Source organism: Ornithorhynchus anatinus, chromosome X5 (genome assembly GCF_004115215.2).
Source record: "Ornithorhynchus anatinus isolate Pmale09 chromosome X5, mOrnAna1.pri.v4, whole genome shotgun sequence".
In the NCBI taxonomy this organism is placed as follows: domain Eukaryota; kingdom Metazoa; phylum Chordata; class Mammalia; order Monotremata; family Ornithorhynchidae; genus Ornithorhynchus; species Ornithorhynchus anatinus.
In genome coordinates, this window is record NC_041753.1 from 66,723,013 (window position 1) to 66,750,414 (window position 27,402).

The 27,402-nt window shown below is 46.4% G+C and overlaps 1 protein-coding gene across 1 annotated transcript in view; it reads right to left on the reverse strand.

The window, feature by feature from the left end:
- The window catches only part of FRMD3 (FERM domain containing 3), a 242,163-nt gene that overhangs the window by 65,988 nt on the left and 148,773 nt on the right, over positions 1 to 27,402 (reverse strand). Inside the window, exons 4-6 of the mRNA XM_029056075.2 lie at positions 26,693 to 26,771; positions 16,593 to 16,690; positions 9,186 to 9,309 (exon numbers count right to left, since the gene is read on the reverse strand). Of these exons, the coding sequence (XP_028911908.1) occupies positions 9,186 to 9,309; positions 16,593 to 16,690; positions 26,693 to 26,771 (301 nt within the window). The remainder of the gene's footprint in view (positions 1 to 9,185; positions 9,310 to 16,592; positions 16,691 to 26,692; positions 26,772 to 27,402) is intronic.

Here is a 27,402-nt window from a genome sequence, read left to right on the forward strand (position 1 = left end):
AATGGCAACTAAATAGAATCAAGGCGATGTACAATTCATTAACAAAATAAATAGGGTAACGAAAATATATACAGTTGAGCGGACGAGTACAGTGCTGTGGGGATGGGAAGGGAGAGGTGGAGGAGCAGAGGGAAAAGGGGAAAATGAGGCTTTAGCTGCGGAGAGGTAAAGGGGGGATGGCAGAGGGAGTAGAGGGGGAAGAGGAGCTCAGTCTGGGAACGCCTCTTGGAGGAGGTGATTTTTAAGTAAGGTTTTGAAGAGGGAAAGAGAATCAGTTTGGCGGAGGTGAGGAGGGAGGGCGTTCCAGGACCGCGGGAGGACGTGACCCAGGGGTCGACGGCGGGATAGGCGAGACCGAGGGACGGCGAGGAGGTGGGTGGCAGAGGAGCGGAGCGTGCGGGTGGGCGGTAGAAAGAGAGAAGGGAGGAGAGGTAGGAAGGGGCAAGGTGATGGAGAGCCTTGAAGCCTAGAGTGAGGAGTTTTTGTTTGGAGCGGAGGTCGATAGGCAACCACTGGAGTTGTTTAAGAAGGGGAGTGACATGCCCAGATCGTTTCTGCAGGAAGATGAGCCGGGCAGCGGAGTGAAGAATAGACCGGAGCGGGGCGAGAGAGGAGGAAGGGAGGTCAGAGAGAAGGCTGACACAGTAGTCTAGCCGGGATATAACGAGAGCCCGTAATAGTAAGGTAGCCGTTTGGGTGGAGAGGAAAGGGCAGATCTTGGCGATATTGTAGAGGTGAAACCGGCAGGTCTTGGTAACGGATAGGATGTGTGGGGTGAACGAGAGGGACGAGTCAAGGATGACACCGAGATTGCCGGCCTGCGGGACCTGAGTTCTAATCCCAGCTCTGCCACTTGCCTGCTGAGTGACCTTGGGCAAATCACTTCACTTCTCTGTGCTTTGGTTTCCTCATCTGTAAAATGGGGATTCAATACCTGTTCTCCCTTCTACCTAGACACTGTGCCCCATGTGGGGCAGGGACTGAGTCCAGCCTGAAAGACTTGTATCTACCCCACAGCTTAGAACAATGCTTCTGGACTGTAAGCCCGTTGTGGGCAGGGATTGTCTCTATTGCTGAATTGTACTTTCCAAGCACTTAGTACAGTGCTCTGCAAGCAGTAAACACTCAAAAAATACGATTGAATGAATGAATGAGTGCTTGACATATAGTAAGCCCTTAACCAATATCATAATAATTATGTAAGAGGTTCTTTTCCTCGCTCAGCCTTGTCCTTGGCCATGCATGGCCCCAGAGATGTCTTCTTCCCCAGGTTGTCTCACATAATAGACAACTATGAGAAGCAGCATGGCATAGTGGACAGAGCATAGGCCTGGGAGTCAGAAGGTCATGGGTTCTCATCCCCACTCTGCTACTTGTCTGCTGTGTGACCTTGGGCAAGTCACTTCACTTCTCTGGGCCTCAGTTATCTCATCTGTTAAATGGGGATTGAGACTATGAGCCCTGCATGGGATGGGGACTGTGATTCAATTGGATAGTACAAGACACTTAATCATCTGGATGAATCTCGGGTTTTCCTCTTGCTTATTCAACAGAAAAGGATCAAATGGGGACTTCTGTCGAATGGGGAGAGAGAACAAAGTCTGCACCTTGACCTTCACTGTCAATTTAGAGATTCAAAGTACCATAAATGTGCCTTTAATCCCAGGGTGCTGAATTCATAGTCTAATTCCCAGTTATCTCAGAGATAAAACTCCTGTAAAGAGATTTTGCACTGGACATTTTCCTCCAGACACACTAGGTTACTCTTACATGCAAAAGCTATGAAGTGATGAGAAGCAGCATGGCCTAGTGTGTATTCCTTCCTTCATGCCTTCATTCAATCATATTTAGTGAGTGCTTACTGTTTACAGAGCACTGTACTAAGCACTTGGGAGAATATAATACAACAACAAACAGATACATTCCTGCCCACAACGAGCTCAGAGTCTAGAGGAGGAGACAGATGTTAATCTAAATAAATAGGTTAATAAATAAATAAATACATTTCAAATATATACAGATATATACAGTTGTGCTTTGGGGATGGGGATGGAGCTCAGAGTCTAGAGGAGGAGACAGATGTTAATCTAAATAAATAGGTTAATAAATAAATAAATACATTTCAAATATATACAGATATATACAGTTGTGCTTTGGGGATGGGAGGGAGGATGAATGACGGAGCAAGTAAGAGCAGCAAAGAAGGGAGTGGGAGAAAAGGAGAGGAGGGCTTAGTCAGGGAAAGCTTCTAAGATAGATAGAACCCAGGCCTGGGATCAGAAGGACCTGGGTTCTAATCCTGACTCCACCACCTGTCTGCTGTTTGACCTTGGGCAAGCCTCTTCACTTTTCTGTGCCTCAGTTACCTCATCTATAAAACGGGGATGAAGACTGTGAGCTCCACATGGGTTATGGACTGTTTCTAACTGGATTATCGTGTATCTATCTCAGCACTTAGTTCAGTGCCTGGCACATACTAAGCGCTTAACAAATACCATAAAAAAAGGCTTCCCATAAAGCTGGGCTTAAGCGAAAGACTTGCTCATTGCAGGGAATCAGAGAGCAGATGACATGATAGAGTCTAAATGAGCCAACGGCCTTCCTTCCACTAGCTGCTCCAGATCTTGAGACTGAGCTCTGCGGCCCCACTAAAGAAAGCCGATTCCACTGCAAGAATACTTTCCCTCACATTTTCGATGCTGAGCCATCCAAAACTACTCTTGCAACTCCGAAGGCCAGAGGCGTAGCCAGACAAGATGGCCAACCAGCACTTGCCCATCCCCATCAGCCCAACCCCATCCAACCATCATTTCCTGGGCTTCTACCAGAACCAGTTCAGAGAGACAACATTTCTATTTCAGATTTCAAAGAGAAACCTCAGGGTAACAACACTGTGTGGGAAAGGAAATGAATAACCCAGCCACTTTGTACCTCACTGGTTCAACGCCATCTCACGAGGAGCTACTGGATGAATGGAAAGAGCCCATGGCGGGGCCATTTTGTGAATACAGACAGAAGTCAGCATTCTGGACTGTCTCCCCATTAGGAGAAAGAGAGATAAGAGCTTTCACTCCCTTGCTTATCTCCCAGAGATGCTGGGAGGAGTTAAAAGTCTGTGGAACTGGTGGAGTGACTCAGAACAAATGAGAAATGATGTTAACCTAAGGCTGGGGGTAAGTGACTGAACAGCTTTAGAAATCCCCATTGTAGGGTTGCCTGGGAGTAAAAGGATGTTGGCACCATTCATTGTTAGAATTTACAAGTAGTTCTGTGCTATATTTGGGATTTTCCAACTTTTGCAGCCTAAATCAAGTTAGGAGCAATAAAAGTGAAGCAAAATCTACTGTATTCACATAACATGGATAGTGGTTGGTTATCAGAGGATCCAATCACATGAGTTTAACTACTACCTTGACAGGATGACTCCCAAATCTACAATCTACCATTTCCTCCTGCCTCCAGGGCAAATCCACCTGGATTGTCTGCCATCACCTCAAATTCAACATATCCATAACTGAATTCATCTTCCCTCTCCAAACCAGTCCCCCTCATTCTTTTCACACCAGAAGGTATGACACCCATTTTACAGATGAGGAAACAAGTACAGAGAATGTAAGCTCCTTGTGGGCAGGGAAAATGACACTTCTTTATTTTGTACTTCCCAATGCCTAGTACAGTGAAACACACTAAGTGGGTGCTCAATAAATGCTCCTCCTCCTCCTCTTACCACAACTACTACTAATAATAATTATTGTATTTGTTAAGCACTTGCTATGTGCTAGGCACTGTACTAAGCACAGGGGTAGGCACAAGCTTATCAGGTTGGGCACAGTCCCAGTCCCACATAGGACTCACAGTCTCAATCCCCCTTTTACAGATGAGGGAACTGAGGCAGAGGGAAGTGAAGTGACTTGCCCCAGGTCACACAGCAGACAAGTGGCACCAAAGTCAATCAATCAGTGGTATTTGCTGAACACTTACTGTGTGCAGAGCACTTCGCTAAGTGCTTTGGGGAGTACAATATAATAGAGTGGGTAGATATGTTCCCTGCCGAAAAGGAGCTTATAGACTAGAGGGGGAGACAGACATTAACATAAATTACTCATATAAACATAAGTGCTGTGAGGTTGAGGATGGGATGTATATCACGTGCTTAAAGGGTAGAGATCCAAGTGCCGCAGTTGTCTCATCTGTAAAATGGGGATGAAGACTGTGAACCCCATGCAGGACAGAGACTGTGTCCAACCTGATTTCCTTGTATCCACCCATGCTTAGTACAGTGCCTGGACATATTCATTCATTCAATTGTATTTATTGAGAGCTTACTGTGTGCAGAGCACTGTACTAAGCACTGGGAATGTACAATTCGGCAACAGATAGAGACAATCCCTACCCAACAACAGGCTCACAGTCACATAGTAAGTGCTTAACAAATGCCATTATTATTATGATTATGATTATTATTAAATGAGAGCTTAGTTAGGGAAGGCCTTCTGGCAGAGCAGGAACTAGAATCTGAATCTCCATCCAGTGCACTTTTCACACTGCTGCCAAACACATCTTTGCTGCTTGCCTGATTTAAGAACTGGATATGATATTTATTAAGCACTTACTATGTGCTAGGAACTAGGGTAGATACAAGCGCTGAGTAGATACAAGATAATCAGGTCCCACATGGGGCCCACAGTCTAAGTAGTAGGGAGAAAAGGTATTGAATCCCCACAGCATTTATGTATATATCTGTAATTTATTTATAATAATGTCTATCACCCCCTCTAGACTTTAAGCTCTTCGTGGGCATGGAACATGCCTACCAACTCTGTTTTACTGTCCTCTCCCAAGTGCTTAGTTCAGTAAGTGCTCGATAATATGATAATGATGATAATGATAATAGGGAAGCAGCAGGCCTAGTGGAAACAGTATGGGCCTGGAAGTCAGAGGACAAGATGTTCTTCCCCTTGACTCTATTTATTGCCATTGTTCTCGTCTGTCCGTCTCCCCCGATTAGACCGTAAGCCCGTCAAACGGCAGGGACTGTCTCTATCTGTTGCCGACTTGTTCATTCCAAGCGCTTAGTACAGTGCTCTGCACATAGTAAGCGCTCAATAAATACAATTGAATGAATGAATGAATAATCCCAGCTCTGGCACTTTTTTTTTTAATAGTATTTATTAAGCACTTACAACATGCCAGGCATTATACTAAATGCTGGCGCAGACACACGTTAGTCAGGTTAGACACAGTCCCTGACCCACACAGGGCTCACAGTCTTAAATCCTCATTTTACAGATGAGGTAATTGAGGCCCAGAGAAGTAAAGTGACTTGCCCAAGGTCACACAGCTCTCCAGACTGTGAGCTCATGTGGACAGGGAATGTGTCTGTTTGTTGTGTATTATACCCTCCCAAGTGCTTAGTACAGTGCTTTGCACCCAGTAAACTCTCAATAAATATGATTGAATATATGAATAAATGAACAGCAGACAAGCGGAGGAGCCGGGATTAGAACCCAGGTCCTTCTGACTTCCATGTCTGTGCTCTATCCACTCACTAGGCCATGCTGTTTCTCGTGTTCTTTCTGTCTTTGTATAACAGAATAAAGGATCTACAATGGATACTTGTAAAGTTGCCCAGAATCCCATGCATAACGACACTACCGAGTCAGAACAATAACCAATGGCAACAGTCCTTTCAGCTCCGTATTCGATCTCTAACAGTGGCAACTGTGAGATGGTGGCCCTCCTTGACATCCGTTCTATTGTTTTGGGATGGATCATCCCTAACCCTAACCTGCTCTGTTAGCCCCTGGTTTATTTCCCAAAACAACTCATCATCCATCGGGTCTTTGTCAAACTTGTTGTCATACTGCCATGTGTCTCCCGGCATCAACCCAGCTGGAGGAGAGATTCAATTGGTACAGTTTTGTTTGGAGACTGGTCAGACTAAAGGTCATTTCTCATCCCAACCTGTCAGTGTGTTCACACATCTCTCCAAATTAAGTGTGAAACAGAAGCAGAGTGAAACCCAGCCATTCCAATTATTACTGAAACTCCCAGTGAGCTATGAGCTGTTTCTCTCCGTGCCTACCAGCTTTGCCCTGGGGGTTTCTTTCACTAGTCTCATAATTCCAACCAAAATTAAAACTTCTCTGTGGTACCCTGGCTTGGAAGAAAAAACTTGCCTAATTAACAGGCTGGGGAAGAGAAGAAGATCGGATAAAAGGAAATATGATAATGGATGGACAGGGTGATACATCTCAGGGGCCTGCTGATAAAATGGATAAAAATCGTGATTTTCATTAAGTGCTTACTATGTGCCAAACATTGGACTATGCGGTGGGATAGATACAAGATCACATCAGGTCCGCATGGGTCTCACCGTCTAAGTGGGAGGGAGAACAAGAATTGAATCCCCATTTTCCAGATGAGGGGACTGAGGCCCAGAGAAATTATGTAACTTGCCCAAGGTCACACAGCAGGCAACTGGAAGAATGAGGATTATTACCCAGGTCCTCTGACTCCCAGGCCTGAGCTCTTTCCACTAGGCAGTGCTGCTTCTCTTAAACTCACATGCTCAAATGACTCACGGTATCAGTACACAAAATGAAACACACTTTGTCTCGGTGCTACACTGCGGTCTCAGGGCAAGGGAAACACTTCCAACCTCATGAAACCTCCTGTGTGACACTTCCTCTTTCTCACAGTCTTTCTCTCTTTCTCCATCCCTACGTCGATCCTTGGCGACTTCGATATCCATGTGGATGTTCCTGACGACCCTTCCGTTGCCCGCTTCCTATCGCTCCTCAACTCCACTGACCTCCTGCTCCACCCCACCTCATACACTCACCGACCTGGACGCACATTCCACCTCATCATCTCTACCCTCACCCACTCTGAAATTCCTCTATCTGAACAAACCTCCTTACTTGCCTTCTCTCCCACACACCCTCTTCCTGCAGATCTGTCCTGTTCCCTCACAGAAACCTCTCATCTTTTGATTCCTCCAATTTTCCAAAGTCATCACATCCCGTCTGGTCTCTATACCCAACCAAACTTTTCTTGACACCCTTGACATCCCCTGAACCCACTGAACTCAACTGCCTTGCTCCCCTGTCCCTCCACCAATCTTGTACAACTAACCTGCAGATCGCCTCAACAGTAAGCTTCCTCTGCTCTTGTGCACAAGTGCCAGAGCACTGCTGAAGGAAATTCAGATACCAGGCTGACCTCATCTATCTCGATTCATCCTCGCCTGTTTTAACGCTGGCCTCTCCTCTGCCCAGCAACATTATTTCTCCATCCTTGACTCCCACATCTATTGCCTACATGAGCTGTTTCAGACATTTAACACCTCCTCAAATCCTCTGCCCCTGCCACCTCGCCATCCCTTACCACTAATGTACTTTACTGAGGAAATTGAAATCATCAGGTGTGAGCTTCCTAAAATCTCCCCTGTTCTTCTCCAGTCCCTCCTTCCTCCTGCCCCTTATTCGAATCTCCCATCTTTCCCAGCAGTATCTCAAGAGGTGATCTCCTGCCTCCTCTCAAAATCCTCGCCCTCCACCTTCACTTCTGACCCCATCCCTTCACACCTTCTCAAAACATTCACCCTCTCTCTTCTTCCCTCCCTGACTGCCATCTTCAACTATTCAACTTCCAAGACTTCTTCCCCACTGCTTTCTAACATGCTCACGTATCCCCATTCTTAAAAAATCCTCCCTTGACCCCACAGCTCCCTCCAGTTATCGCCCTATTTCCCTCTTACCATTCCTTTGTAAACTCCTTGAGCCAACTCTCTACAACCGCTGCCTCCACTTCTTGTCCTCCAATCCTTTCCTCAATCCCTTCCACGACATCAAGGATGCCTTCACGACATCACTGCCTCAGTTACCTCATCTGTAAAATGGGTATTAAGACTGTGAGCCTTTGTAGGACAGGCACTGTGTCCAATCTGACTTGCTCGTATCCACCCCAGCGCTTAGTACAGTGCCTGGCCCATAGTAAGTGCTTAACAAATACCACAATTATGATTATCATTATTATTAACAACATTAGCCATTTAGGGTTAATTACAAGTAGCAACAGCCAGTGCTTATTGCTTTCGTGGCATCTTTTTTTTAATTCCGCCCTACTGTTTTTTTTCCTTGACGTCCTCAGTTTAATTTGGAGTGGAAGAGATTGCCTAGTTCCAGGCAATGATGGAAGTCGACGTTTCAAATCAGTAATGGTTTAGAAGCTCAAAGACGCCAGAGATACCCAACAAGGGCAAGTCCTGAGTAAATTCTCCCTATAAACTTTACCTTTCTCTAAAGAGAATATCTTTCCAAAATTGACCACAGGACTTCATTCCTGACGTTTATGCAATCCTGGAGATGGCCAGAAGGGGGTGTGAGTGCACGCTCAAAATCCACCATTCTCACCATTTGCATGAGAATGCAGGACTCCAGTGGGTGAAAACATGATTTTTCGAGGCGGAGAAGCTGCAGGGTGTCGGGGGAGGTTTGTATTTGTACTCCTCTGTTTGCTCAAAGACAGTGTACACTGGCCCTAATGTTTAAAATCTGCTTTTGTATTCCACGCACTCTCCCGAGCTTTATGGTGATATATGCGAGCACTGAAGTCCAGTACTGCACCCTAGCCTGAGAATTCCCTGGTGGAAACCCAGCAACGATTCTTAGGGAGGGCAGTTTATTTCTCGCGACCTTCCAAGAAGTTTTTTTTGTTGTTGGTGGTGAATCTAGTGTGTACTTTCCTTGAAAATCACAGTAAGGAGGGCAGGCTCAACATGTCACCCAATGGGGAATAAAAGTTGACTCTGAATTCCTCTGCAAATGAAGTTCTGTGAAGTCATCCTTGCCCCAAAGCAGGCTTCAGATAAACAGTTTTACATCCAGCGGTGTATTTGTTTTGTGTTGGTCACACTTTTAAAATTCTGGGTGGTCGAAAGCTTTCTACTCAAAAACTGGGATGCAAATCATTCTGACCATCATCGTTGGAAGTCTCTCCTCGGCGGCCATGCCTTCCAGGTACGCTGTTAGCGATGGACCAGCATTCCTGTAGACCACCTTAAAGGCACGCTGTAATTCTCACATTCCCCCTTACTGACAGCTGGCAGAGATTCACTGCCATAATGCACCAGGCTCAATATGCCCCCATGCATCATTTGGACAACCATTACCCAACCTTACCTGAGATCATTTTTATGGATTTCCACTATTTTTCTTTCCAGCTTTTGAGACTGCTTAGGAAAAATCTCAAATTCACTGATGTAATTTTCTGGATGTTCATCAGGATCATAGTCTCCAAATTCGGCTAGAGGGGTTGAAATAAAAAGTGGTAGGGAGTGAAAGGGGAGGAGAAAGAGAGGGAGAGTGGTTAATGTCCATTTGGAACATTAAAATGAGCAAGTGTTTGGCTACACGTCTTCACCACAACTAGTTAGAGCACGTGTGCAGTGCTGTGCACACAGTACGCACTCAATAAATAGGATTGAATGAATATACAATGCAATCCATTCTCAAAGGAATTCCCTGTCAGGGATGGTCCTTTCTTTGCTCTGAAGTCAATAACATGCCATCATTAACATTTATTGAGCACTTCCACTGAACAGAGTACAGTAATAAGCAGCTGTGAAGAATAGATGGATATAGATTGAGGCTCGGTTCTTTGTCCATATGCAACACACAATCGAGAGGTAATAATAATAATGGCACTTCTTAAGCACTTACTATGTGCCAAGCACTGTTCTAAGCGCTGGGGTAGAAAGCAGTTCATCAGGGTGGACAGAGTCCCTATCTCCACTTTGCAACGTGGCATAGTGGATAGAGCACGGGCCTGGGAGTCAGAAGGTCGTGGGTTCTAATCCCAACCCCACCACTTGTCTGCTGTGTGACCTTGGGCAAGTCACTTCACTTCTCTGGGCCTCTGTCACCTCATCTTTAAAATGGGGGTGAAGACCGTGAGCCCCATGTGGGACAGGGACTACGTCTAACCCAATTTGCTTGTATCTACTCCAGCGCTTAGTATAGTACCGGCACATAGTGAGTGCTTAACAAATACCATCATTATTATTATTATTATTATTACAGGTGAGGTAACTGAGGCCCAGGGAAGTCAAGTGACTTGCCCAAGTCACACAGCAGACATGAGGCAGAGCTGGGATTAGTACCCAGGTCCTTGTGATTCCCAGGCCTGTGCTTCATCCACCAAACCACACAGTTTCTCAGGTAGCAGGCCGGGACAAGGGATCGACAACTAAAATCAATCCAAACAGATAAAACCGAACAGCTGAACCATGTCAACAGCTAAAAGTGTAACTGTACCTTAGCGTATGGTCATCCAGTAAATCCCTGCTCTAGGCAGACAGACCTGTGTGAAAAACCACCGCAACATTCTACCTCGCCCTCAAGTCTGTAAGTTCCTCACTGGTGGGGATCAAGTAGACCAACTCTATTGCACTGTGCTCTCCCAAATGCTTAGTACGGTGCTCTGCACATGGTAGACCGGAAACTCCTTGAGGGCAAGGAATCACGTCTACCAACTCCAGTGTCCTCTCCCAAGTGTTCAGTTCAGTGCCCTGCACGAAGTAGACTGTCAGCTCCTTGAGGACAGGGATCATGTCTACTAATACCATTGTCTTCTCCCAAGTGCTCAGTACAGTGCTCTGCCATCAGTAAGTGCTTAATAAATTGATGGATGGATTGACTCTAAAGGCCATGATAGCAGCTTCTGCCTGCCTTCCACTCCTGTTGGAGGTGAAGCATCTCCCTAGCGATGGCGGGGTGGAAAGAAGGGCCATCTGGTCTTCAGGTGGCCCCATGTGGTTCCAGGAGTGCTCAGGCCACAGATTTCTGCCCTTCCTGTACATTTTCTTACACACTCTGAATACTCATCAGATGCACGCAAAAAACCACCAACAGTAAAAAACTCATTTGTTTTCAATGGCACGGGTTTCACTGAAATGTAATAATGGCAGGGCTGAAACTTGTAAATGACTCTGATCATTCGGGCCCCTCAAATTTCTTTAGACCTTAATCAGCTAGTTATTTTAATCCCCAAAATATTTTCACTGGAAAGATCTGGACGATTGAAGGCAAAGAATACTTTGGGGTCCTAAATTACTCAGGCAATTTTTGATTAGCTATGACTGGTGGGGAAATGGAGATGCGTCAGAGACCTAAGTGGCTGCCTCTGCCCCTGGAGAAATCCCAGGACCTTGGAGACAGGGAGTCTGGATAGTAGTAGTAGCCAATCATATTTATTGAGCGCTTACTGTGTGCAGACCACTGTCCTAAGCACTTAGGAGAGTATAATATAGTAGTGATAGAATTTATCAAATGTTTACTGTGTGCAGAGCACTGTACTGAGTGCTGGGAAAGACTATACAGGTGGGAATTTAAAATGCACTAAGTGGGCTCTGTAGTTGGACTGCCAGAACATTCATCGACTCCTTCCTGAGCAGTGATTGAGGTTGTAGAAATCTTCCCGTGTCCCTCTCACCTGATCAGCCAGCCAATAACATCTGCTAACTCCCCTGAGCCCAGAGCACCGTTACTAGGCATAGACCAAAGCCCTCCAAGAGAAAATCTGCTAAACCACCAAGTCCCAACAACCTCAAATCAAAACTGGTGCAGGCTGAAGGCACCCCAGTGGACGGGGTGGGGGGTGGGGAGGCAATGTTGCATTGAGAAGCGGCGTGGCTCAGCGGAAAGAGCACAGGCTTGGGAGTCAGAGGTCATGGGTTCGAATCCCAGCTCTACCACTTGTCAGCTGTGTGACTGTGGGCAAGTCACTTCACTTCTCTGTGCCTCAGTTACCTCATCTGTAAAATGAGGATTAAGACTGTGAGCCGCATGTGGGACAACCTGATTACCCTGCATCTACCCCAGCGCTTAGAACAGTGCTCTGCACATAGTAAGTACTTAACAAATACCATTATTATTATTATTATTGTCGTTATTTCCTGCAGTGTGGCGCTGGATCAAATTAGAAAGGCCTACACCAGGAGGGAAGAAAAGTCAACTCAATGCTCGTAAAGACGAGAACGCAAAAGGAACAGTCAGCTCTTAAAACTTACCTGGAGTAGGTACAAGACAATTAGGTTGGACACAGTTTCAAGAGCTGAAACGACAGCTGCAGGAAAGACCCTGTGCTCTGGATCTGCTGAATTCAGGTTTGGCATTTAAGTAGGGCAGTAAGGTGCCCTGTCTTCCCCAAAACCTTATACCTCCCAGAAAGATGCCCCCTACCCAAGCCTCTTACTCTCCCTTCTTTTGAGGCAGATGCCCTTCCATGATATACTAAGCCTGTTTCTGTGGAAGTCTGCCCTCTAGACTGCAAGCTCTAGAGAAGCAGCGTGGCTCAGTGGAAAGAGCACGGGCTTTGGAGTCAGAGGTCATGAGTTTGAATCCCAGCTCTGCCACTTGTCAGCTGTGTGACTGTGGGCAAGTCACTTCACTTCTCTGTGCCTCAGTTCCCTCATCTGTAAAATGGGGATTAAGACTGTGAGCCCCACGTGGGACAACCTGATTCCCCTGTGTCTATCCCAGCGCTTAGAACAGTGCTCTGCACATAGTAAGCGCTAAACAGATATCAACATTATTACATTATTAAGCTCACTGTGGGCAGGGGAATGTATCTGTTATAGTGCCCTATTGTACTCTCCCAAGCACTTAGTACAATGCTCTGGACACAGTCAGCGCTCAATAAATATTGAGTGCTCAGTGTGTGCAGGGAACTGTATTAAATGCTTGGGAGAGTTCAATAAACCTGAAATACGCAGAGTGGTAAAGGAGTAGTACGTACAGTTAGTACAATGTCTTGGCACAGAGTAAGTGTTTAACAAATACCAATTTTACAAAATGGTAATGTCTGATGTAGGAGACCAAAGGAAATCACCTTCCCAGAAGCTTGAAGACCTTATCCCAGAGGACTCGGGGACCTCTGCTCCATACAGAACCCTGAGGAAGAAGTGTGAGTTCAAGACTTAAAAGAAGAATTCAGCAGCTCTGCGGGTACTTACTGAGCATTTACTGTGTGCAGAGCTCTGCACTAAGCACTTGAAAAATTGGGCTAAAAAAAGACTTGCACCCAAAAACGTCTGTTTACTCCAAACAGACTGCCTGGAAGGCTGTGGAAACACCTTCTGTGTTTGGAAAATGTCTCACTTCCTCCTACAGAGAATAGAGGGAATTGCTGAAAACTATTTTTGAATTTTCTCCTCTACTAAAATGTCATTCCTGTGGATCAAAGGCACTTCGTCCTGGGCTAGGCTAAGTACGGTTCTCTTCGAGTGAAGCCCCAAGTTGTTTGTTCCTTTGTTTTTTTTTAATATGGTATTTGTTACTATGGTGCTTACTATGTGCCAGGCACTGTTCTAAGTCCTGGAGTAGGTACAAGATAATCAGGTTGGACACAGTCCATGTCCCCCATGGGGCTCAAAGTCTTAATTCCCATTTTACAGATGAGGTAACTGAGGCCAGAAGAAGTGAAGTAACTTGCCCAAGGTCACACAGCAGACAAGAAGCAGAGCCAGGAGTAGAACCCAAGTGCTTCTGACTCCCAGGCCCAGGCTCTATCCACTAGGCCACATTGCCTCTCTAAAAAGAGGCTTCTTAGAAGCAGCGTGGCGCAGTGGAAAGAGCACGGGCTTTGGAGTCAGGGCTCATGAGTTCGAATCCCAGCTCTGCCACTTGTCAGCTGTGTGACTGTGGGCAAGTCACTTAACTTCTCTGTGCCTCAGTTCCCTCATCTGTAAAATGGGGATGAAGACTGTGAGCCCCACGTGGGACAACCTGATTCCCCTGTGTTTACCCCAGCGCTTAGAACAGTGCTCGGCACATAGTAAGCGCTTAACAAATACCAACATTAAAAGCATCAGAATTTCTGGGCAAGACAGCTTGATATTTCAGAAATTGGAATGAAAAATCTGAATGAAAAGAGAATCTCTCTGTATTACTTTTAAAAGCAGTCTACATTAATTTGCATTTGTAAATTCATTCATTCAATAGTATTTATTGAGCACTTACTATGTGCAGAGCACTGTACTAAGCGCTTGGAATGTACAAATCAGCAACAGATAGAGACAGTCCCTGCCCATTGATGGGCTTACAGTAAATGATCTCAAGAGGTTATAAAGCTAGGAGAGCATTCAATCACTATGGTTTTATCCAACCTAAAAGAGGGACCAGGTCTACCTCTCCTAATTAGAGTTGGTGCGCTGATCATTTAATAGCAAGGGATAGCATCCATCTCTTCTAAATGGTCCCTGATTTTTGTTTTGTTTTTAAATAGTATTTGTTAAGCACTTACCACGTGCCAGGCATCGTACTAAGCTCTGGGATAGATACAAGCTGATCAGGATGGACACGGTCCATGTCCCAGATGGGGCTCACAGTCTTACAATCCCCATTTTACAGATGAGGTAACTGAGGCCTGGAGAAGTGAAGTGATGTACCCAAGGTCACATGACAGAAAAGTGGCAGAGCCAGGATTAGAACCCAGGTCCTTCTGGTTGAATTCAAACCACAACAGCAGAGATTCCCCAATATGGAATTGGTTGGGGTGGACATTACTGCGTTAACAAAGGAAGGAAAGAGTCTGGTGGCTCTGTGAACAAAGCAAGCCTACATCCTCTTGATACCTCAAGTGGGTCACCTCTGATAGAAGCTGATGTGTATCTTGTTTTGAAGCAAGGAGGGTCCCCAAGACATGTAATATCTGGCCAGCAATAACTGAGACTTTAAAAGAGATTGCTCTTTCAGACTCTCTGCAGTTTTGTGATGTCTGGCAAATGAAAGTTGAGTGAAAATACAGGGTGCTTGGGGGAGGGTTAAAGTAGAAAGCCAAGAAAAGGGCAAGGGAGGTGGAAGAAACAAAATAGTGTAATCAAAGTAAATCGATGACTCTACAGTTCCTAGAGTGGGAAACGCAGAATCTTGGCACCTGCTCTCATCCTCGCCCTCTCTCAACTCTGCACCCCCTAAATGAATTGCAGTATTGAGGACAACTTCCCCCAAGAGCCTGACCGAGTAAGTGCTTTTAGACATAAAGGTGAAAGAAGAAGATGGTGGGTTTTGAAAGCTTCTTGTATCTGATGCCAGGCAGCTGGATTTTTGAATCACATCTTGTCTCCCTAAGATCTGTGGCAGGCGATGCATCCTCAAAGCGAAAACCCCTTCCTCTATTTTCCTAGTGCGTTTCTGATTAGCATATTGAACCGTGAAGTCTCCCCATCCGTGTGCCCGAGCCGGAACCAGATACTGAGCCTCTTTGCTCCTGGGAAGAAAACCAACTTGAGAATTCCACTTTGAGCTGCACAGCCACCAAAACATAATGCAGCTAAATCACTCGATCGAGTGTCACAGGCCTGAACTCCCTCCTCAAAACGTGACGAGTAACTGGGGCAGTGAAATACCTGAGATGAATATAAACTTATTCTCTCTTATGATGGACTCCTCTTCCTGCGAACAGGCACTCTGGGTTTCTGCACTCACCCGCGTTAACCCAAAACGGGCTAAATTCTCTCTCTGCTTCTCGTCTATTCCAAAAGGGTGGCATACACACACACACACACACACACAAAACTCTTTCCCCAGTTCATAAAAGCATCATTAAGGTTCACTTTACATGAGGCAGGATCACTTGGGATTTCTCAGACTGACCCTGCAGTTGCCACCAATTGGCCACGAGGGAAAGAAGGGAGGTAAGCCAGCCCCTCCATTCAGTGGCTAAGACCATCACCATGGCGATGCTATCTCTGGCGGTGGTCTTCACTCGAATTTTCAATCTCCCAAGGTGGTGCCACTCGTTTGAGAGAAACCCATGACCGTTCTCCCCTGTCCAGACTACCTGATGCTTGCCTACCCTGGAGCAGGAGAACAAAGCAACCAAGTCTGACCTGGCTTCACTGCCAGCACTCACTGGCAACGTATGCCAGTAAAAAGAAGAGCACTAAGTTTAACTTTCTTAAAAAATGGTCCAGTTGGCTTTTTCGATGTCGGGTTGCTAAACTGTTGGGATTTTCCCTACCTCAGGGCCCACACGCAGAACGCAAGATCGTTTCAGGGGCTCGCTTTCCACTGGGTTTGGAAGGCATCACCAGGCTTACTGCTGCTTTCCTGACAGCCACGGACCAAAACGTCCCCCAGCTGACCTAAAGTAGTCTAAAATTCCATCCTTCTGCTTCCTTCTCCAAACATGAGCCGCCTGAACAGCCTGACCATCCCCAACTCGGGGATCGGGCTGCGCCGAGCCCGGGGGCGGGGTCCATGACAGCCGTCGGCGAGATGCGACTGAAGAATCCCAGCTGGCGCACTGGCACCGGTCCCGCTGAACGACCAGCTCGAGCGGCATTTGGTTCCAATCCCGGGCGCACGATGCGCGGGATGGACAGGGGAGGGGCCGGGCCAGACTCATTTCTCCGGCCCTGTCACGCTGTAGGACGAACCCTTGGCTCTCCACGGGGGGACCTGCCCCACTGGAGCCCCCGGCAGGGCAGGGAGGGTCAAGGAGAAGGTTTGGCCTGGCCCTGCACCTTCACCCTTGGGGGCAGGATCTGCCACCGGTATCCTCATTGTACCACAGGCTGCACTTACCTTGTACAATGCAGGCACCCAGATAGGCGGCATCAGAGAAAGAGCAGAGCAGGCGGCCGTGGAAAATATCTCTCTTAATCTGCAGATACAAAAGATACCTGCAACACAAAAGAGAAAATGAGAGCCACGCATGGGGCTGGACCAAGGAAAGAGGCCCCGCTCGAGGGATCTTTCGAGTTTAATCTATCGGGTCACTGGATCCTGCCAGGTATCTTGGGTTCCACGTGGAGTGGCTAGACCCACCTAGACCTCTGAAGAGGCGGGGTAACATCAGCTCAGAAAGTCGGTCCCATCTTTTCAGGCAGGGACTCTTTGAAACCAGCAGAATTCAAAGAGGGAAGAGAACACTGAAGTTGGGAAACCGGGATGGATGCCGGGCCAGGAGTCATTTGATGGAAAGTCCCAAATTCATAGGATGAACAACAAGTTTATCCAACCGAACTGGTGACCACCAGAGTTGGGAGGTTCTCTCAAGAGAAATCTACCGCTCTGGCCCAATGGAAACATACCAATGAAGACAAGGAGGGAAGCGGGACTGGTGGTCCATGACTCCAAAAAGCTTCATCCTAATTGTATAGCACTGTCCCCGCTATGGACTTAATGTTAAGTTTCCCCGTGTAGATTTGGGAAGAAATTTTTTTTTAAAATGCATTTTCTTCAGTAAAGCCTTTTCCAGAATAGGCCAGTCCTGATAATCCCAGGCTTATCAAAAAAGCCACTGGGATCACCAGCTGCAGTATTTCCAGGGCAGCAGATAATCTCACCCACTTTGCATTTCTGAGTGGAAGAGAGCAAAATAACAGTGGGCATCTGAGATGTAGTTGTTTTTCTGAGCAAATGAGCCATCGGTCTTGGTCAAATATCAGGCTCCCTGCTTTATTAAGGTCAATTCAATGTGGGGGGTAAAAACAGGACAACACTTTCTGCTTTCAAAGTTATTGAACCAAGAAATGATTTCTAGAAGCAGACAACTGGAGATGAGCAGCCCCGATATGTGGCTCCCAGGACCCCTCCCATTATGGTACCCTGCTTTCTGAAGGCAGGATGAGGTGCTCGGTGGGAGTACATTACAGCTTGTCAATTTGTTTTATGACTCCTTGACTGATGGGGGTAGCAATGGGCTGAAATAGAATGCTCCCATTTTACTCTTGCAATACCAACCAGAAAGCCGCTGGTATTTACGACTATACAATTTAATCATCCAAATGAGGTATCACTTTGCCATTTACTGCATTCGCCACACAGTGTGGGGGTTTTTTTGTTGTTGTGGTGGTGGTTTTCGATTCTTTTTACATAATGAGTTTTTTTTATTTTAGTTTATAATTTTATCTTGCAAGAAAAACAAAAGAACAAATGTCTCTAAGTTTCTGCCAAGAGCACAGAAAGTTCCTTCTCTTCAAAAACGCTTCTTCTTTGGCCATGATTGGTTGTAATAGTTTTCTTTGGAAAAACCTCAGATCATTCGCCATCAGGTTCACTGACTTAAAATAACTGGAAATATCACTTGGCTACAACGTGAATTACTGGGAAGTGGAAAATAGTTTCTTCTCGTGAGAAATATTGGGTAGGGAAGGATCCTTGAAAGGTCGTCTAGTCCAGGCCCCTGCCCCCCGACAGAACTGCACTCAAGTCAAATTAGGCCAAGGGTTTGCTCTTCCGTTGTAATATCTCCTAAGAAGACAGTTTCGCAAACTTCCAACCTGCCTAAATGCCTCAATTGCCATCTTTTTGAGGCTCACTCCCATCTTAAATTCAGATTTACTCTCCAAATTGACCACAAAATGCCAAGATGTTGAGAGATACAGGACCCTGCTTGCTCTCCCTATCCATCCAGGGCCAGGCTACAAGCTTCTGAAGGGCAGCAGGGGCACAGCCGCTTTGCTGGTGCCCACTTTTCATTTTGAGCTTGGCAGTGGGGAAAGGAGGTGGGAACCTGGGGGAAGAAGGTAACCTGGGGGACAGCAGGGCAGGCTTCAAAGAGCTAATGGGCCAGAAGACCACCAGTTTGGGTCTTTTCAGCCCTGTTGGGCTACTCTCAGACTTGTCCAAAGACCTAGGATAAACGAGGCTGGGAGTTCAGTCGATAAAGGCGTCTTCCGGTGGCCATGAAGACGCAGCTCCTTGCCAGGACTCTCCACTTGAGTAAGGCATAAACCTGGATTAAGAGGAAACACACCGGAGGCGGGAGGCAGAGGGAGAGGGGTTTTCTGTCGTGCAGCTCCAGGCATCTGAAGAGGCGACTCGGCCTAGCTATCTCAGTACTTTTGGGGAGGAAGACTGACAGTTGCAAAGCTGTCAAAATACGCAGCTGCTGATTTTACAAAACTTAATCCCAAGCCCCGCTAAACAGATGCTAATGGGCTACTGTCATGTGTTGGAATAATCCTTTCGCCAGAAGTCAACTCTTTTCCCTTACTTGACTGGCTTTTCATTGAGAGAAACACAAACCAGAGAGAGTTAAGCAGGAAAAAGTTGCTGCCTTAGACAGACTGAATTGCCTAGCACTCAGCCTGAGCACAGCCCCAGCAGGATCTCAGCTGCAGAGCTCTTGAAGAAGCAACTTGAAGGTGTCACAGCTTGTGATTTGGCTCTGTTTTCTCTGTTAATGGGGAAGATTTTAAAACACCGCAGGTGCTCAGAAGTTGACAACAAAGGGAAGGAGTTGCCAAGCAAACAACTACAGAAGAAAAACCCTGGAAAAGAAGGGTTCTTTTTTTCTTCTAAAGTTAATCTGCCCCTACCATTGACCAGATTGTCCTGTGGATTGCTGCTGCAGCTGCTTTTTCCAGCACCTGCTTTTAGTGGGAATAATGGTATTTATTGAGAGCCTACTGAGAGCGGTGCACTGTACTAAGCACTTCAACGTCTGTTACTAGGCGAACCAATTCTGCTCCTGTTGACTTCATTTTACACCGAAAGAGTCTAAAGGCAACCCTCAGGGGCCCCCGGGAAAGAAGACAACGACCATGGAAACAGAAATGGGTCTGGGTATTTCAGAGGAATCATCGGGCTTAGGATGCATCTGGGTTACAGACCCTGAAGGTGCACGCACACGCAGACTCTCGCAAGGAGCCATCGAGCGACCATCTAACGGTGCAAGGAAACTTTCGCTCCTTAGGGAAAGATGGAGGCAGGAGCAACTGACAGAGAGCAATGGAAGAGGCAGAGGAGCCAATCGGAATCTTGCCTTTGATTGTGCCTCTGGACCAAGGCAGGAGGACTAGCATTCAGCGATAACCCTGAGTCCCCAGGTCTTTGGGTTGCATTTGGATTGAGGCTGGAATATCACAGCACAATCCCACAGGGCTGCGCTCCATTCGTGTAAAACGTAGTGCATGGGACAGTAACGGTAAAAAGAGATAAAATGGGTGGAAACTCTAGGGTCCTCATCATTACAATGGTGGCTCAAGACTACTTGGCTTTGCCCCCCTGCCATTTTATACTCTACTGGGTCAGATTCTCCCCTATATACAAAGGTTTCCCACCTTTTTCCAAATCAAGGGGGAAATTGCACACAGTATGCACTGGATAAATACCACTGATTGCTTGACTGATTTACCTCAATGTGAGGAGAGTCCAGGAAACTGCATCTCCTAGCCATCCTTCATTTTCAAAGATAACACCACAGGCAGTAAGAGCCTACCTGTGTGGCAAGATAGAGGTTCTCCCAGCACGGTTATCTGGTGACAGAGTTTTCAGCTTGGTGAGGCAAGCCTTATTTAAGGCCCCTTTTCTGGTCCTGCCCCAATTTGGGGTGAGCTGGGCATCCCTAACAAGGAGCATTCAGACACTCAGAAGGTCGCTGTCGCATCACGGATCCAACAACCGAAATCAATCGATGAATCGTACTTATTGAGTGCTTACTGTGTGCAGAGCACTTTACCAATCGCTTGAGAGAGTACAATACGGCAGAGTTGGCAGACACGTTCCCTGTCCAAAATGAGCTATAGGCCATTGGTTTAAAGTTGGGGAGGGATAGGTTATCCCACCATCATTAGGATGTATGCTTGAGTTTTTTTGCGTAAGTTGGAATGGTTTGCATGAAACCATCCACACTCTCACACTGGACCCCTGTGATCAGCAGCAAGCATTGGGAAAATTATAGGCTGCAGTTAGGACTGTTTTTTTGCTGCCTGGCAGGGGCGGGGGTAGAGGCAGATGCGTTTATCTGGGAGCCTACTTCCATCACGCTTTGCAGTATGGATTGATTAGAAAAGGAACAGAACCTCCTGACAGGCACTTTGACTGAACGACAAATGAAATGAACAGAACATGCAGAAACAAATTAAGACCTGAGTAACTTTATCTACCACAGTGCTTAGAACAGTGCTTGACAGATAGTGAGCTCTTTGCAAGCACTGTTAAAAAGACATGGGCTAACTAGGCTGTGGCCCAGGACCCACCCCAATTAGGGAGTCCTTTGGGTATTATTAGCAACTCTTCACAGCGCTCAGTACAGTGCTCTGCACATGGGAGGCTGTAAGGTCCTTGAGGATAGGCATCATGTTCACTAACTCTACTGTGCTTTCCCAAGCACTCAGTACAGAGCTAGGCACCCAGTGGACTGTAAACCCCTTGAAGGCAGGGATCATTTCTACCAACTCTACTGTACTCTCCCGAGCACAGTCACACAGCTGACAAGTGGCAGAGCTGGGATTCGAACCCATGATCTCTGACTCCAAAGCCCGTGTGGTCTTTCCACAGTACAGTGCTCTGCACACACAGTAAATACTCAATAAATAGCACTGATTGATTGAGTCCCCCTGTTCCCTATCAGGGCCACCTACTGTGGCCCACAGACCCCAATCTGTTCCAAGCTAATGAATTCTGCCGGCAGCTTCTACTATCCAGGGTCCACCAATACGAGAAGCTGCATGGCCCCTCCTGGGAGTCAGAAGGACCTGGGTTCTAATCCCCACTCTGCCATTTGTCTGCTGTGTGACCTTAGGCAAGTCACTTCACTTCTCTGGGCCTCAGTGACCTCATCTGAAAAATGAGGATGAAGACTGTGAGCCCCATGTGGGATAGGGACTGTGTCCAACCTGATTAGCTCGTACCTACTCCAGTAAAGTGCCTGGCAATAGTATGCACTTAACAAATAGCATTAAAAAAAAATCTTACTCCGGACCTTGAATGGCCCACTACAGCGTGGCTCAGTGGAAAGACCACACGGGCTTTGGAGTCGGAGATCATGGGTTCGAATCCCAGATCTGCCACTTGTCAGCTGTGTGACTGTGGGCAAGTCACTTAACTTCTCTGTGCCTCAGTTACCTCATCTGTAAAATGGGGATTAAGACTGTGAGCCCCACGTGGAACAACCTGACTCCCTTGTGTCTACCCCAGCGCTTAGAACAGTGCTTGGCACATAGTAAGCGCTCAACAAATGCCAACATTATTATTATTATTATTATCATTATTAGTCCAACCCATTATGGCCTCGATCCTGCCTTGAATCTTGAGCCTAAACAAACAAACCCTTTGGTGGAGGCAGGTGACCATACGTTTTGAGGCCAGAAATGGGGAAAATCTAAATGAGAGGGCCAAAGAGGACAAACCACAATGCCCAAAGCCAATGTTGATGTGAGAATCCTGGTAAGCTTGAATGAAAGGAAACAAGAAACAAGGCCATAGCTGAGCTGAAGGCTCTGAGCTCCTGAAGCATGGAACGGTGAAAACTCTTTGAACGCTGGATTAATAAACACATCCAACTTCACCCTCCAACCCCACTCGTCACTAACACACACCTGTATGTCCCCTAGAGAATGGACCCATAAGCCTCTCTCTTTCCAACTTCCTCAGATACTCAAGGGAATAAATGTTTTCATACAGCTAAGTTACCTGGCCCGACCCCCCACCCCCACCCTTCCCTTACAAAAAAAATCTCCGCGGATTGACAGAGAACCCTGTGAAGCCTAGATAGAAATGGGCACCACATTTATTCTCCATCCGCCTAGGAGCAAATCTCAGAAATATGGCCCAAGCCAGACAAGATGTTTTTTCCCCTCAATAGAAAGAAGCCTTGTTCTCTGTCATCATTGGCTTGCTGTTGAGTCTCCTGGGCAGTTGCAGAGTTGGTGAAAAAGGGAGAGAAGAGGAGAAATTACTGATATGAAATAATGCATATTTGTCACAAACAAGCAGCCTGACTGAGGAAAACAGCTATTTCTATAAGAGTATTTCACCTTCAGTCCTTTTCCCAAATGTTTTACCAGTCCATGCACATTTGCACCATGCTGTGCAACCAGAACAGGCTGCTAAAATTTCCTTCCTTCCTTTTTTTTTTTAATTTTTAATTACCCATTAGGGGGTAGACCACACACATTCTCTTTCTGACTGACAAGACACAAAGGAGACTTCCAATTAAAGGGCTTCAAAGCTATGAAAATTGTTATTGTAAAAAGAATCCTGTCATGATTTTCGCGACATTTTTCCTCACCTCCTTCCAAGCTTTTAAGTCAAATCTGTGTTCCTGTCCCATCAGCTTGGTCTTATCCCTCAGGACTGCCTACCAAGGTGGCACAAATGTGATCAGCATAGAAGCAATGTGGCCGAGTGGGCAGAGACGCTAGTTCTAATCCCGGCTCCTCCATCTGCCTGCTGTGTGACCTTCAGCAAGTCACTTAACTTCTCTGGATCTCCGTTACCTCACCAGCAAAATGGATATTCAATACCTGTTCTCCCTCCCCCATAGGCTGTGAGCCCCAGGTGGGACAAGGAATGTATCCAATCGGATTATCCCATATTTACTCCCAGTGCTTTAGCACAGTGCTTGTCACATGGTAAGTGCTTAACAATTACCACAGTGATCTTGCACTTCTTTTTTCCCCACAATTAATTTGCATAGTACCATCTAGTCCATCCCAAAATGGACCGGCTAGTTGAACTAGGTAACAGTCTCCTTTTCATTAGAACTCCCTACTTTTCTCAGTTTCCTCAGTATGTAGGGGAAGAGCCTGTAAAGGATTTGCTTGTTTGTTTTACAATCATATCGCCCTTTCTTGTAAATCTTCCCCATATGACTAAAATTTCCCTTATGACCTGGTCCTCTTTTCTCTGATAACACCAGAGCCACACCAAGGGTCTCACTTCGGGATTTTCAGGATCTGGCTAGTTTATCTTGCCCTTCGTTTTCAGACTGAAAACTAGGGACCACGGGCCACAGCAATCGCTGCTTCAAAGACCAGTGCCAGCACACTGCGGGTGTTTAATAAATGTTAAATAATAGCCCTGAAAATGCCATTTCCACTGTTCCAGTCACAACTCCAAGCTACACAAAGTGGAAGTAAGCTGGTGGAGCAAAGATTTAGAGACAGCAATCTCTTCGACGTGTCAACAGTAGTGCCGATACACAGAGACGCTTGCTGTGATTTTGATGAATCAGTCAGAATTTTCAGAGATCCACCACCATGTTTCTGCTCATTCCAAAAATAATTCCTATGAATATGAAGGGGGCAGGAGAGGGCAAGGGTGAAATATCTGAGGAACAAAATCCAGAACATCTGACTGCTAAAGCTTTGTTGGGGGGCGGGGGAGGAGGGAGTCTCTGGATTATCAATAATGTCAGAAAAGACAGTTTCCGTCTCCTCTAAAAAGGAAAAGACTGCTTTAATCGTCTCTGAGTAGGTAACACTAAATAAAAAAGCCAGAAGGATGGTCAATACTCAGCAGTTGTTCATAATTTATACTTGAAGCGCTACACTGCCTACTCCAAATAACATATCCATCCTTTACATCAATCTTCAACAGAATCGACTTGAAATTATTACATTTACATGTCCTAAAATCCCAAGGAAGAGAAAATCAAAAGGCCATGCCCACTCAACAGTCATGAGTTATTTGGTTTAATAACAGAGCAGCCATCCCTCAACACGAAGCTTTTCCTTCCCAATTTTACAACTTTGGGAGTAAGAAACAGTAGAACGTGATGGTTTGCTGGGAAAGAAAGGATAGCATTCTGTGTGTGCAAAGCAGAATTAAATATACAGCTTCCCTAGAGCTTCCTGAAATAATCCACCTTTCACAAAATCCTTGGTTTCTTCCACACTGGTATTTGTTTTCTCTGAAGATCTTAATGGATTATGGTGGATTCACCATTATCGGTTAAGCTTGGGGCCTTTTTCCTTCAGTCACAAAAGACTTTATAATACCATGGCAGACAAGACACATGCATGCTAGCCTCAATCCAATTTCAGTATGGAAGATTAAGAAACAGAAGAAACACATGTGATCCTTGGAGTTATATTTGAAATTTTTAGGTTTTGAGCACTCCATGTTCTCAGAAGTGGTTTGGAGTCCCAAGAGATGCACTGATGGCCGAACACTTATTTTTCACGAAAGCAAGGCCGTTTGGGGGGGGGGGTCCATCGAGCCCAATGTTCTGTCTTCCCAATCCGCCTCCATCACCCCGGCATATCAGAGGGTTCACAATATTCATCCATACATCCTATCTAGTTTAGTGATTCATGAGTGTGAAATGTCTGGGGTAGGCAGGCTGGATGAGAGGCTTGGGCAATAGCTGACCCAACTGAATTATTTTCCTTGAATATCTCTCTCTCCAAAACTTGCATAAGGCCTCCTCAAATAATCTGCATCCTATTAGCCGAACGATTCATTCCGAAAGCACAAGATTAGAAACATCTCTCAAGATCCACTTCCATCCCCATTATGTACTCTCATCGCCCGTCCTCCCACTCCAAAATGGCCACTTGCTCACTTCACAAATCGACTTGAGTCCACCGACAGGCATTTTCCACTGCTTCTGCAGCTCTGTCCATCCACAGAGAGGTGGCCATCTACCCTGACACTCAGAGTCAGGTCAGCTTCCGCTGGTGGAACCGGCATCATGTCATCCCCCAGACTTCCCCGCCTGGGAGATACACTCTAAAGGGAATGTCATCGCTGTATGAATTTAAAGCAAACGCTGTGCCTCAGGGTGCGGGAGCAGAAGTATGATGCAGGTTCCCCACCTCTAAACCCATTATCCAGGGTGGGGAAGGGAGAGGGCCAGGTACACCGGCAGATCAGCGATGAGATGAGATATTTACCCTCTCTCTCCACCCACAGCGGGTGCTGCTTCTCTGTGTCCACTCAACCCATTTCCAGGCTTTTCTGAGAAAATTTTCACTCAGGACCCGCTGACCCCTCCTTGCCCCCATTGTTTAGCAAATGCTCTACTAATTGGGGTGGGATCACCATGACAAATATTATACAGTCCAGCCAGTTTGGTTCACTCCCCTCTCTCTGCCCGACCTCACCCAAGTCCCTGTGGATTGTGGGGCGTGAGAGGCAACGGGGAGGGGAAGGGTGTTAAGGAGGAGAGCTAGCTGTCAGCGCAGTAGACCCTCCTTGAAATCACTCCCCCTGGACTTTCACGATATCCCATACCCCTGCAGCAAGGTCCTAGAGCCAATGGTTCCCAGGACCATTTGGCTCTGATCTGAGTGGTTCTGCCACTTGCCAGAAAAGGCAGACTCCTCGAGGACCTGGGGCAACTGCTCCTGATCTGCCCGATCCTGGAGATAGCCCTGTTAACCCAGACATCCTGCCACTTGAGGGGAATAATTCCTGTTTCACCACTTCACCAAAGCTCAGGTCTGTTCCTGGCCTTCCCCCAGCTCTGCTCGGCTAAAGGTGCTGCTAAATGACAATGTGAACTAATGCTAGAATCATCAGCCTGGCAGGGATCCAGAGAGGTCATTTGGAAAATAGAAGGATTGGTCCATTCGGCCAACGGCGTTGAGGGTCGGGGAAGAAGCAACTAGTGTGGTCAGTGTTGGCCTGTTGGAAATTGGGAAAAGCCACACACACCAAACACTACGAGCATTTTTCTATTTATTTTTAGCACCCACTGAAGGATGCTTTCTGAGAGCTCCTCCCCTCTAACCACTGCTCATTTGTGCAGTTTAATTACACTCCCAAAGACAACTGTTTGAAAAATCTAAAGGCAATTAAATGCTAAGGGAAACATTTCGCGTTCAGTTCAGCATATGCCTTGTTAGAACATTGCACCACAGACTGGGGGGAGATCCTTGCAGCCAAACACACAATCCCCCGGCTCATTAATAGCGTAAGTTAAATGCACAGTCAAAAGACAAAAATACCTGGTGAGCTCTTCTTTAATCTTCAAGGGTTCGTGTGGGTAGAATTTCACTCTAAAGCACATGGTATAAGGTGGGTGAGCTGAAACAGTATATAAAGAAAAATAAATAAGCATGAGAAGAGCAGCAAGGAACATGGACTGAAACACACAAACCAGAAAGGCTCCCACATGGTCTTACACACTAGCCTGTCCATTGGCTTGAGCTGCGATTCCAGGCAGTGAAGGAACCAAAATCCCCCAAAATCAAATAAAATGGATGGACGGCAAGCCCAAAACCGAGGCAGAATACAGACGTGCTAGTTCATTCAATAGTATTTATTGAGCGCTTACTATGTGCAGAGCACTGTACTAAGCGCTTGGGATGAACAAGTCGGCAACAGATAGAGACAGTCCCTGCCGTTTGACGGGCTTACAGTCTAATCGGGGGAGACGGACAGACAAGAACAATGGCACTAAACAGCGTCAAGGGGAAGAACATCTCGTAAAAACAATGGCAACTAAATAGAATCAAGGCGATGTACAATTCATTAACAAAATAAATAGGGTAACGAAAATATATACAGATGAGCGGACGGGTACAGTGCTGTGGGGATGGGAAGGGAGAGGTGGAGGAGCAGAGGGAAAAGGGGAAAATGAGGCTTTAGCTGCGGAGAGGTAAAGGGGGGATGGCAGAGGGAGTAGAGGGGGAAGAGGAGCTCAGTCTGGGAAGGC